The sequence below is a fragment of the Falco cherrug genome, chromosome 3 (assembly GCF_023634085.1).
Source record: "Falco cherrug isolate bFalChe1 chromosome 3, bFalChe1.pri, whole genome shotgun sequence".
Classification (NCBI taxonomy): Eukaryota; Metazoa; Chordata; class Aves; order Falconiformes; family Falconidae; genus Falco; species Falco cherrug.
In genome coordinates this window covers 7,915,930-7,928,627 of record NC_073699.1, presented here as the reverse complement: position 1 = coordinate 7,928,627, position 12,698 = coordinate 7,915,930, and the positions used below count along the sequence as shown (strand labels likewise).

General features: G+C 37.5%; 1 protein-coding gene across 1 annotated transcript in view; it reads right to left on the bottom strand.

Moving 5' to 3' along the window:
• Positions 1 to 12,698, bottom strand: part of CDH10 (cadherin 10) — a 102,695-nt gene that overhangs the window by 37,604 nt on the left and 52,393 nt on the right. Inside the window, exon 3 of the mRNA XM_005434820.3 lies at positions 1,854 to 2,148. Coding sequence (XP_005434877.1) covers positions 1,854 to 2,148 — 295 coding nt within the window. The remainder of the gene's footprint in view (positions 1 to 1,853; positions 2,149 to 12,698) is intronic.

The following is a 12,698-nucleotide window of genomic DNA, read 5'->3' as shown; positions in this document are numbered from 1 at the left end:
TGATCCCACCAGGTTTTGCTTATCCCACTGATGTATCTTCGACTGGGACAAAGGTTCTAGCTCCTCTTATTTCTTATCTGCATGCCTTAGTATAAAGACAGTTCAAATGTGCTCCAGTGTACTTAGCACATCGCGGAGTGGACTGAAGAACCTTGCCAGCACACCATTCCTCAAACACTGGTGTGACATCCCCCAGGTTTATCTCTAGTGAGCCTGGTTTTATCCCTTTCCCTCTTCAAATCTAGTTTAAAGCTGGTTCAATGAGCCCTGCTAACTCCTGTGATGAGATCCTTTTCCTCTTTTGAGACAGGTGTATCCCATCTGTTGCCAGTAGGCCTGGTGTCAAGGAGACAGTCCCAAAAAACCCGAAAGTCTGCTGGTAACACCAGGCTTGGAGCAAGGTATTGATCTGCTGGCTCTTCCTGTTTCTTCCCTCATCATTCCCTGCAACTGGAAGGACAGAGGAGAGCACCACTTGTGCTCCTGATACCTTAACCAGTTGTCCCAAGGCCACGAAGTCTCTCTTGATTGCCCTTGGACTTCTTAATGTGACTTCATTGCTGCCTACATGAAAATTCAGTAGTGGATGATAACCCAAGGGCTGTCCGTACTAGAGCAGGAGATTTTCTTGTCACATCTCTAACCCAGGCCCCAGGGAGGCAGCAGACTTCCCTAAGTAGTGGGTCAGGTTGGCATATTGGGCCTTCTGTTTCCCTCAGGAGAGTCTTTTATGACAGTGACTCATGGTTTTTTTTTCTATATGGAAGCAGTTTTCATGCAGGGCATAGTTTGATTTAACTTCAGCAACACCTCCAAGCCAGATGAACCATCACCCTCATCATTGTTGGGTTCCACTTGCAGACCCTCATACGTATTATGGAAGACACCTGGGAAAGTGGGGTAGTCGCAGAGAAGATGCACCTTCTCTGCCAGGTAGCAACTTGTCACCATTGCCCCCTATCCCTTAAATCACTACATTCATCAAGTTGGAGGCAGTATAGGGAATCCACCATATCATGCATCCTGTTTGCTTGAGTCTGTTCCAGGGAAGGTAGCATGTGGTTCCAATGATCTCACCCTGTCAGACTCACAGTATAGTGCAATGCCATACTGTGTTGGCTATGCTTGACTGCACAGTGAAAATATAACAGTCATAGTAGCTCATATTCCAAAATGTTGTTTAGGAATCTGACCAGCTGGCATGATCCAGGCCACAACTTTGTTGTTAAGATAGGAAATGAAAACACACTGCAAACCGAAGAAAGATTAACCCGAACAGCTGCTTAAGATTCTTGAAGCTGCCATTCATGAGAGTTGAAGGAAGAACAGAAAGCCCAAGAGGATTTGTCCACACAGCAAAAATCTGAAGGCAAAGAGAATGAAGAGGGTGTCTACCTTCTGTCAGTGCATCAACAGCACATGAGTAAACATAACTCTCAGCCACAGAAACAGCGAAAGTGGAGACAGCTCTCCATTCAGTGCTTATCACCACTGGGGACCTCCAGTGAAAATGAAAGAAAAAGTCATTGAACTTTCAACAGGCTAACACAGTGATCTTATTTTAACAGTTCTTAATGAGGAGGGTGATACACCACTAACTGCTATTAACTACTATTTATGTTTACATTCTAAATCTCTCTAAACTATTCATTTGAATATTCCAAGTAGAAATAGATAAAAAAAATCATAAAAATCAGTTTCTGGATGCAATTCCAATATTTGTACAAAACAAAAAAAATGAGAAATACTTAATCCATCAGGTAGAATTCCAAACATGACTGACTTTTCAGAGGATGGGAAAATTATTCAAGTAACATATAACAGGCATTTGTGTCTCAGTTTAAAGCACTCACCCACTACTGACATTTCAGGAACACTAGCAGTATAAATTTCTTCTGGAAATGTTGGTTCATTGTCATTGATGTCATGGATTTTGATGACAAACTCAGATTCAGGTTCCACTGGTCTCAGAGTTCTTCTATTAATAGCTTGGGCACGCAGGGTGTAAAAGGCTTTCTCTTCCCTGTCAATTCTGCGAGTAGCATGAATGTCACCTGTTTTCTCATCAATTATAAAAAGAGTACCAGCCCCATCTCCTGACAAAATGTATTTGAGGGATCCATCTCCCTTGTCCTGATCAGAATGAAGCTGAAAAGGAAGGAAAAGGAAAAAAAAAAAAAGAAGAGTATTTTAATTTTTATTTTTAAACTAATTATTATATATTAAATCATTCTATGTGCAACAAACATGTTTAGTACCAAGAAAAAAAAGTAATAATTTTCAGTTGCTGTTAACTGGCAATCATGGTGTTATACTGAGGCATTTGTTTCCTAACTTATCTCCAAGAATTTTTTAACATGACTGCTATGACAGATTTTAGTTTTGAAATGACACCTGTTCTCTGCTGAGAAACCTTTGCACCACAATTCTTAAAGAAGATTTTTATGTTAATACTGACCTTTTCCTTCCTTGAAAAGATTCTATTAAAAATTCACAACCTGCTGTGCTAGTTGTAAATTCACTAAGCAGATGAAGAACATGGCAAAATACATGACAATTAAGGAAAATAGAACAACTGGTTCCATGCCATACTAATTTATTTTTTTTTAGATTTTATTTTATATTATTTATATTTCTCCCAAATTGGAGAACATTTCATTTAAAGTCATTATCATTATCATTCCATAAATTAATGTAAATAGCCTAAAGGAAAGAAATGTACTTATTAAGTATTAGGTATTGATTTAATAAATATTATTTAAGTAATATAAAGCTTAACTTCATCTATTAATGACCTGTAGTACTGACTGACTGTAGTACATCGATTAAAAAACCCGAACTATTAAATTATGTTGCTTTGTTCAATACAGTACTGTGGCTGTCTCATTTCACCTTTTCAATATATTCGCCATAATTTTTCTCATCACTTTGTTGGAAAGCTCCTTCCATCTTATTGATTTCATAATTAACTGAAAGAATCTGGCATTCAGATTTATTTCTACCATGAAATGTATACTTTTTTTTATTTTTATGTTGAGCAGAACGATAAAATCTAAAAAAAGTCTGAAAAACTAAAAACTATAAGCTCTGATTACAAAAATGAAGTGCAAATATAAAGATTTTTTTTTTAAAAACACATTAAAAAAATGTTAGAAAATTCCAAAAAGTTTAAGACAGACCTAGTGCATTTTTTCCTTAGCTAAAAAAAGTTGTTTAAAGACCCATTAACAACAGCAATTAGAACTGCAGTAAGATCACATTCAGTCATGTGAAGGCTTTTTGTTAATTTAAGCTCACATTTCAGACCATGAAAACATTATACACATAGCTTAGTATAAATATCCCCCTTGGCATGCAGCCATGGAAATATTTTTCTTTTTTTCTGTGCTGCCCTTATATTGTGTTTCATAGCATCCATTTTAAGTCAGCATCAGAGGTAGAATATTCAGCTCTTAGGGTTTTGAATGTGGCTTTCCTTGCCTTTTGTGCTGAAACCAAACATACACAGTGGAGTGGCAGGATATCTGAAGTCACACAGTAAACTTCACTGCTGTGAAACATTTTCAAAGACTGCATGTTTCCCACACACTTGCAATATGTGGAACAGAAGGAGTTCATGCAGAATCATGGATCAAAGCCTTTGTGGTAGAAATTTAGAAAAATATTTCTATATAAATATTTTCCTATTTTATTTCAGTTCAGAAATAAGCCTTGAGAAACACTGTAAATATTTATCAAAGAATAACAAATTAAATTTTGCTTATGCTACATATGTTTATGTTTACTTTACTAAATACAGATTTACTAAATACAATTCTCATAAAGATAAGATTTGGAGACATCCATATAAAGGCTTTTAGGGCACTGATAGTTGCACTTCAGATTAACATATATGTAAGGAACACCAATATAAATAGCTTAGAAGAACACTAAGATGTAACAATTTTCATTTTCTACAAAAATTATTAATAATTTCACTTTGGATTGGTAATCCAATTTATATTTTACGTATACACATGACAGTCTACAGTTATTGTAGAAGAACTTCAAATTCAGAATGACATTTCAGAAGGTCTTGGGTGATCAGGAAACACAAAGCTATAGATATAATGAACAAAGCTTCCAGACATAAAGGAGTGAAAATGTGTATTATATATAAGCAAGGAAAGAAAGTATTTCTCATTTCATTTTCTTAGCTCTTAATTCTATCCAGATGTTATTAGAGGAATCAAGATGGCTAAAGACCACCTTATGTGCTTGACAGGCTTGAACACTGAATCATTACTTATCTCTGAAATGCATGAGGAGTGTGTCAATCAGAATTGCAAAGTTGAGCATTAAAAGAAGTTCTGCAAAATATTTCCCTTCTACTTTTAGTATAAAGTGTTTCCTATAGTTATTTTGGCTAATGGGCATCTGTGATTCATGTCAGCCAAGCTAAGAAATGGAGAGACATCTGTTTCATTTAGCAATTTTATTGCACAAAACGATCAGCTGTGAAGATGTGGTCTTGTTTTCATATCTGTCACTGATATTTTGTAAACTCTTGTTTCAGTGAATTTCTTGCTGTTCTTCCAAAAAAATACTTCCCTTTTCAGCTGTCAGTGTTATACTTCATATATAATTTTTCTCACTGTATAGAAAATCAGAATGTCTGTTAGTTTATTTTATATAGGCCTGGTTCATCATACAGTAATTGCAATTACTGTAAAAAACAATTTTGCATGCTTGGACATCTACCTAAACTGGTTGAACAAAATTTTAAACTGAGGAGTATTTCACATAAATGAAAAAGGAAGGTATTGCTAAACTGAAAACAATAGTTAGAAAGGGTAACAGAGAGAAAACCACATTATAAAAGACGGATTTCTTTTTTCTTCAATTACAACAAAACCAGAGTTCATTAATATATATTACCTTGTTCTTCCAGATAAATGAAAACATACATAAAATGTGCTAATGAAAAGATGCCACAGTCTAATTCAGCTCAATATTTTTTAGATCTGAAAATGGGCTTTGTAAAATACCTTTCAGAAAATTTTACATGAACAACATAATAATTCTGCTTTAAGAATTACTTGAAAATTACAGCATGAGAATTCTATGCTAAATGACTTCCAATGATCCAAATCAAACCCACCAATTACAGGAGTGTGAGTTTTCTCCCCCTCACTCTGCCATGAATTTCACCAGGTATGAAATCTCCTAATTTAATATAAAGGTCATGGACTGTTTTCTGATAGCATAGAAAGTGTTAATCCTATTTTCACCAAAATGCCACAATATGCTACTGTGAAAAACAGAGAGCAGATTAGGTTAGCCAGACCCATTTTATCATACAAACTACTTCTGGAATTGGAAATGATTTATGGCAATGCCAGGTAAAGACTTTAAAAGTTGTCACATCTATTTCTATTTGAATTCCAAATTCAGAACTCCCCCTGAATTTTCAGTGATTGGTATTCAAGCTAGAGACCAGAATATGACTATATTAACAAACCAGCCTATAGTTTGAATTCTTACATACAGAAGGCTTTCCAATACAGTTTAGTTTTTTGTGGTCTTTTACCAAATGACAGACTATCCCAATATTATCTCACCAAACACATTTTTACTCTCCTACTTTATAACAGTACTTTTTATTTGTGTAATCTAGAAAATATCTTTTCTCCTTTCTTCTGCAATATATTTGTCAACAGTTCAATTTAATCCAAGTATCACAGTTGCAATGAGACCTCAGTACCTTCCCAAATTACTCTTTTAGATTTTGTTCAAATAAGTCCTGAATTTCTCTTAATTCTGGGGACAAATTTCAGGGAAATTTGTAATTACTTTTCTAAGTAATCATATTAGCCATGTTGTGCCAAAATACACCTGTGGAATCATTAACAATTTCTGTTTTCTAGAGCACATATAGTATTAGCACCTTTACTAGATACTTTGTAGATGAATGATAGTCTCTGCAACCATAATCACAACAGTGGGAAGACTTGGCCTGAAATCAGCAGAGAATAATTCATATAGAATTCCCATAATGGAGATATTTATTTTAAGCATCATGAACTGAAGTATTAAATGATGCTCGTTTAACATTAGCTGCACTTATTTTGAAAGATTTTCAAACTAGCTCCTATTCTGTGCAGTATTCTCTTGGTTGCCAGATTTAACTGGCATGACTTTAAGCCAGATTTTACTCACCAAAGAGATTCACTTATTTCAATTTATCCTTAAGGTAACATTTAAAGCAACTCTGTTCTTCAGTGATGCAAGAATCTGCACTAAGTTTTAATGAGACATGTCACACATTTAATTTTCTCACTCAGTTATATTGTCAGTTTTCCAGCTTTGTGCTATTGTGTGTTATTAAAGAGGACACAGTTGGAAAGGAGAAAGGCACATTTCAAAAAGAAAATTTTGTGCAACTGGGAAAGATAAAGGGAGAACAGACTAAAATGGAAGCATAACAGGTAATGCCAGATGAGGAGTGCTCTGAAATTCTTTTGCTTGCTGAGAAGCAACAAACAGAAATGAAAAACTCCAGTCTGCAGTGCATTTTCATATTGTATTAGTTTACTAACTTGATTCACTAACCAAAGAAAAGATAAAAATAATTGACACCATTTCTATTGAGAAAGATTACAGTCATTCCTTTCTGTTCAAAATTTTTGTTTGTTCCTACCAATGTTTTAAAATTATAAGAGATAAATCAAAATTAATAATATTTTTAGGATACTTCTCCACATACCTGATGAAGCAATGTCTATCACAGGTTTAGAAATATTATTGTCCCAGTTCCTTACAATCTTCACTACCAAGTGATAATCTGCAAGATTCTTAATTTCCACAAACTAATCATACAGCAAAGGTACTTTTTCATCATTAGACTTGCATCTTTTCCTCAATATTGTATCTTATTATAAAGGGATCATTCACAGTCTGGAGAAGGTAGATGGTCCTGTCACTGACAAAATCTTCTAGGATTCCTGCTGCGAAAAGCAGTTTCTTTTTTTTGTAACACACCTACGAGCAGCAAAGAGTCTTATATAGATGCACTGAATCAACATGCCAATAACCAAACTCCCTCCTCAAGCTGATGTTCAGAGAGCTAGAACAAGTTTCACCTTCATTAGACTGTTGTAACTTCCACGCCAGAAGACACAAGCATTGAGCTAAGATGAACTGGAGACTAATTGGATTTCATATACCAAAGAGCGCTTGCATGAGCCAATATGCATGTTCTTGTCCAATTTTAATGTAATAAATACAGTCCATACATCAGGTGAACAGAGAAAATAAAGAACTGTCAGGTGCCCTTACTTTCTGACAGCTTAGCCTAATACCTCCTGTAGGTGACCGGGTATGAATAAGCAGAAGAGAATTCTTAAAGGGGGGAAAAAAAACCTGACCTATGTTTGCTGTTCAGGTTCCCATTCATTAAAAATGTAGACTAAATGAAGAAACATTGTTTGGTTCTCCTCCTATTCAGCTTGATGTGGTACAAGCCTATATTGCTACTTCCATGAGTAATCTCTGTCCAGTAACCTATGGTCTCAGGATTGAAATACATCCGATAAGATTTTCATGATGACTTTTTAATACATGTATCTTTTATGTTTTATGTTGTTTTGCTGATTCTGGACTGAAATAAAAATCTGTACTAAATATTGTATAAAGGATTAAGTAGTTTCCAGAACAATCTCTCTATTCCATCATGGAGCGGCCTAAGAAATCTAATATGCTAAAACAGCATGTCTTTTGTTTACTGAATTCAGAACAGCTTTTATGTATTTGAAAGCTTTGTGGTTTTTTTCTGTTCAGTTTTGGGGTGTTTTTTAAAGTAAAAATCAGTGCTAATCCTCATGCTCTGCATTAATGACAACAAAGAGGTAATTAAGAAGCTATTTCAGTTTGGGTTTTTTTTTTTGTTAACAAGAAATTTTTATTATAGCTTATATATGTTTTCCTCAAGTAGCCTAGTTATAACAAAATAACCATTAAAACAGCATTAGTTTTTACATATCCTAATGTACAATTTGCATTATACATAAAAAGCATTGCGTTTTTTTTAAACAAATGCAGAGCCCCATTAAGAATAGTGATGCTAGCTCATTTCACCTACTGCTGGAGGCCATTTAAAAATACATTAAAGATTGTCTTTGTTACCATCTGAAATCACTGCAACATGTAAATTGGTAAGAGCTGTGAATTTTTTTTACATTTATTATGTGTGTATTTTCTTCTCATGAATATAAGTATATATGTCTTTGGAAGAGGTATACTTAGAGGTAACAACAAATACACCACAGAGAACTGAATGACAATGTCAACCCAGGAGGTGGAAAATGCCAGCTAAGGTGGAGGGTATATATCAGAATTAAGGAATAAAAAAACATTAATGAGCTATTTCAATAATCTCCAAAAGACTGATATCCATAATAATACAGTATAATTGTTAATTTTAATCCCAAGGAAGGGAAGAAAGGGAAAAAGAGAGAGTAGATATATTTTTCATATATGTCAGGAAACTACTGATGAATCTGAACTAATGCTATATCTAATAAGATTTCAAATAATGAGGGACGAAGATGTCGTGGGTCACTCCTGGCTTCATTTATATTACAGTGAGATCAGTGGTGTTACTCATGTAATAGATGCATAGTCCAGGAGAGATGTATTGGTATCTTATAACCAAGAAAACCCCACAGGGGTAGTCAAATTAGTAAAGGTAGGTCTGCGAGAGAAGAGAGGTAGAATATGTATAAAATCTTAAATGCGACTCACATTTTTATTTACTCATCAAATTTGTTTTCCTTTCAGTTCAACATGAAATCCATTATGGTAGAGAATAGTATTCTCAAGACAAATCCTATATATATATTAATTACCAATTAAAGAAGTTATAGTTTAAATAATTGTATACAACTACATTGCAGAATACTTAAAGTTGGAAGAGACCTCTGGAGGTCCTCTTGTCCAAACCACCCCTGCTCAAGCAGGGCCACCTACGCCAGTTGTCCAGGACTGTGTCTAGACAGCTTTTGTATATCTTCAAGGATGGAGACTCCACAAGGTGTTTGTGCAATCTGTGCCAACGCTCAGTCACCCTCACAGGGCAAAAGTGTTTCATGATGTTCAAAGGAACCTCCTGCATTTCAGTTTGTTCCTGTTGCCTCTTGCCCTGTCACTGGGCACCACTGAAAAGAGCCTGGCTTTGTCCTCTTTGCACCCTGCCTTCAGGTATTTGTACACATTGGTAAGATCCCCCTGAGACTGCTTTCCTCTAAGGTAAAGAGTTCCAGCTCTCTCAGCCTTTCCCCAAATGTGAGGTGCTCCAGTCCCTTAAGCATCCTTATGGCCCTTTGTGGGACTCTCTCCAGTATGTCTATGTCCCCCTTGTACTGGGGGTGCCCAGAGCAGGACACAGCACTCCAGCTGCGACCTCACCAGTTTTGAGCAGAGGGAAGGATCTCCTCCCTTGACCCACTGCCAATACTTTGCCTAATGCAGCCATTAGCCTCCTTTGTGACAAAGGCACATTGCTGGCTCATGTTCAGCTGGTGTCCAGCAGAACCACCAGGTCCTTTTCCGCTAAGCTGCTTTCCAGCTGGTCAGCCCCCAGCGTATACTGGTGCCTGGCACTGTTCTTCCCCAGGTGCAGGATTTTGTACTTCACCTTGCTGAACTTCATGAGGTTCCCATCAGCCCATTTCACCAGCCTGTCAAGGTCCCTTTGGATGGCAGTACAACCCTCTGGCATGCCAGCCACTCCCAGCTTTGTGTCACCTGCTGTCTTGCTGAGGTACGCTCTGCCCCATCATGCAGATCATTAATAAAGATGTTAAACAGGAACGTACCTGCTATCGATGCCTGGGATATACCACTAGCTAGAGGTTTCCAACTAGGCTTTGCACCACTGAACAGCACCCGCCAGTAAACCAGTTTTCAGTCCACCTCACAGTCTATTCATCCACTCTGTATATCAACAGCTTCTTCATGAGAAGCTTATGGGAGGCAGTTTCAACGACCTTACTGAAGTCCAGATAGGTGATATTTACTGCTCTCCCTTCATCTTCCCAGCCAGTTGCTTCACCACAGAAAGTTATCAATTTGGTCAAGCATGACCTGTCCTTGGTGAAGCCATGCTGACTACTCTTGATACTTTTCTCATTCCTAATGTGACTGGAAATAGTTCCAGGATTAGTTGCTCCATCACCTTACCAGGGATCGAAGTGAGTCTGACTGGCCTATAGTTCCTTAGGTTCTCCTTTTTATCCTTTTTAAAGATGGGGGTGACATTTGCTTTCATTCAGTCTTTGGATATTGCTTCCAGTCACCGTGATCAGTCAAAGATTATCAATCAAGGCCTTGCAATGTATCTATCAGCTCCCTCAGCACTCATGGGTGCATCCCCTCAGGGCCCATGGACTTACCGAGGTCCAGTTTGCTCAAGTATTCCCTGGGCTGATCCTCTTCCACCAAGGATACATATTATTTGCTCCAAAATTTCCCCCTGGTCTCCGGAACCTGGGATTCCTGAAGGCTGGTCTTGTCAGTAAAGACTGAGGCAAAGAAGGCATTCAAGTACTTCCATCTTTTCCCTGTCCTGCGTAGCTGGGTCCTCTGTCTCATTAAGCAATGGGCTCACATTTCCCCTAGTTTCTCTCTTGCCTCTGATGTACTTATAAAAGCCCTTCTTAAAGTCTTTGATGTCCCTGGATGGATTCAGTTCCACTGGGGCTTTAGCTTTCCTAACGTGATCCCTGGATGCTTGGACAGTGTTTCTGTGTTCCTCCCTGGCTGCCTGTCCTGGCTTCCAGCTTCTGTATGTTTCCTTTTTGTGTCTGAGTTTGGCCAAGAGCTCCTTGTTCATCTACACAGGCCTCCTGGCATTTTTGCCTGACTTCTTTGGGATGGAACTCTCCTGAGCTTGGAAAAGGTGATTCTTGAATATTAACTAGCTTTTGTGGTCTTCTTTCCCTCTAGGGCCTTATCCCATGGGACTCTTTCGAGTAGATCTTTGAAGAGGCCAAAGTCTGCTCTCCTGAAGTCCAGGGCTGTGAACTTGCTTTTCACCCAGCTCCCTCCCCTCTGGATCCTGAACTCCACCACCTCATGGTCACTGCATCTAAGGCCACCTTTGACTTTCATATCCTTAATAAGACCCTCCTTTTTGGTGACTATGAGGTACAGCAGAGCACCTCTCCTTGCTGGCTCATCAGTCACTTTGAGGAAGAAGTTATTGTCAATTCACTCCAGGAACCTCCTGGATTGCTTGTGCTCTGCTGTGTATTTTCTCCAACAGATGTCAGGGTGTTTAAAATACTCCATGAGGACCAGTGACTCTGAATGTGAGGCTGTTCCTATCTGTCTTTAGAGGGCATCATCCACTTGTTCTTCCTGGTCAGACACCCACTATAATGTCACCTTTGCCTGCTCTTTCTTTAATCCTAATCCATAAACTCTCTGTTGGTTCCTCTTCCATCCACAAGCAAAGCTGCATGCACTCCAGCTGCTCTCTCACATAAAGAGCAACTCCCTCTCTTTGTCTTCCCTTCCTGTCCTTCCTAAAAAAGCTTGTATCCCTCCATTGCAACACTCCAACCATGGGAGCTATCTCACCATATCTCTATAATCCCCAAAAGATCACAGCCCTGCAACTGCACGCAGATTTCTAATTCATTGCATTTATTCCCCATATCTACAGGAGCTTAAGAGGGGAATCCCAGCATGTTGATTTCCCACAGAGAGTTTGGGGGATTTATCCACAATGCTGCCTTGTAGGCAACTTGTGGGCACCTCAATGACATAGAGAATTACAATTACATACCGAAATTTAACTGAATTTCACTGTGTTTGTATTAAGACTGGTTAGGTAGCTATAATTAAAATTTAAATTAAAACTTCTCCTACCAAAGCAGCATATTTATTCCTCTATTAGACTTTAAAATACCAAAAAAACCCAGCTCTGGATTTAAATATTGACACAAATCATACAGAGCATTACACATTATATTTGTATACATTCAAGACAGCGTCATCAGTGTAGTGAACTGTATTCCTCAACTTTTACTGGAGATAGAATACCCATCCTGATCTTTGCTACTACAGATTAAGAACTGTACTCCATACTAATTTCTTTCCCTTGCAGTGTTCATTTCTGTTTTCCAAAATTTGGTCTGTGTACTACATCACTGATGAAAATTATTTCAAACTTCTGTAAACTCTGGTAATCAGCTGATGGGCCCAGTCAATACATCCATAAAGCTTCTATGACATTCACTGGCATTTGTAAGACATCAGAAGCACTCTTTACTTAATCTCTCTTTTCCTAATTTTCAATAAAATATACTATATTGGTTATGCTAGTGGTGTTTGGGTTTGTTTTAGGGTTTGGTTTGTGGGTGTTTTTAAATATCCTTGGTTTGTCATAAATTGCTGCTTTATCATTTATACCAAAGCCCTCTATTCATTTTGGTTTGTTCAGAGAACTACAGAGAGGTTTTGCATTCTCTTTTTCCCAGAATTAGTCTGGTTTCATGAAGCTTTAGTTCTTGTTTTGTGCACTATTAGCTCCTACTTTCTCCATTTGGCAGTAAGAATTCTACACTACTCTTAGAAAACTTCCTAACTGTCTTTTATGGTACATAGTCTTACATGGCACTTTAAACAGCTCCTTCAATTACTCTGTTTTCTCTAGC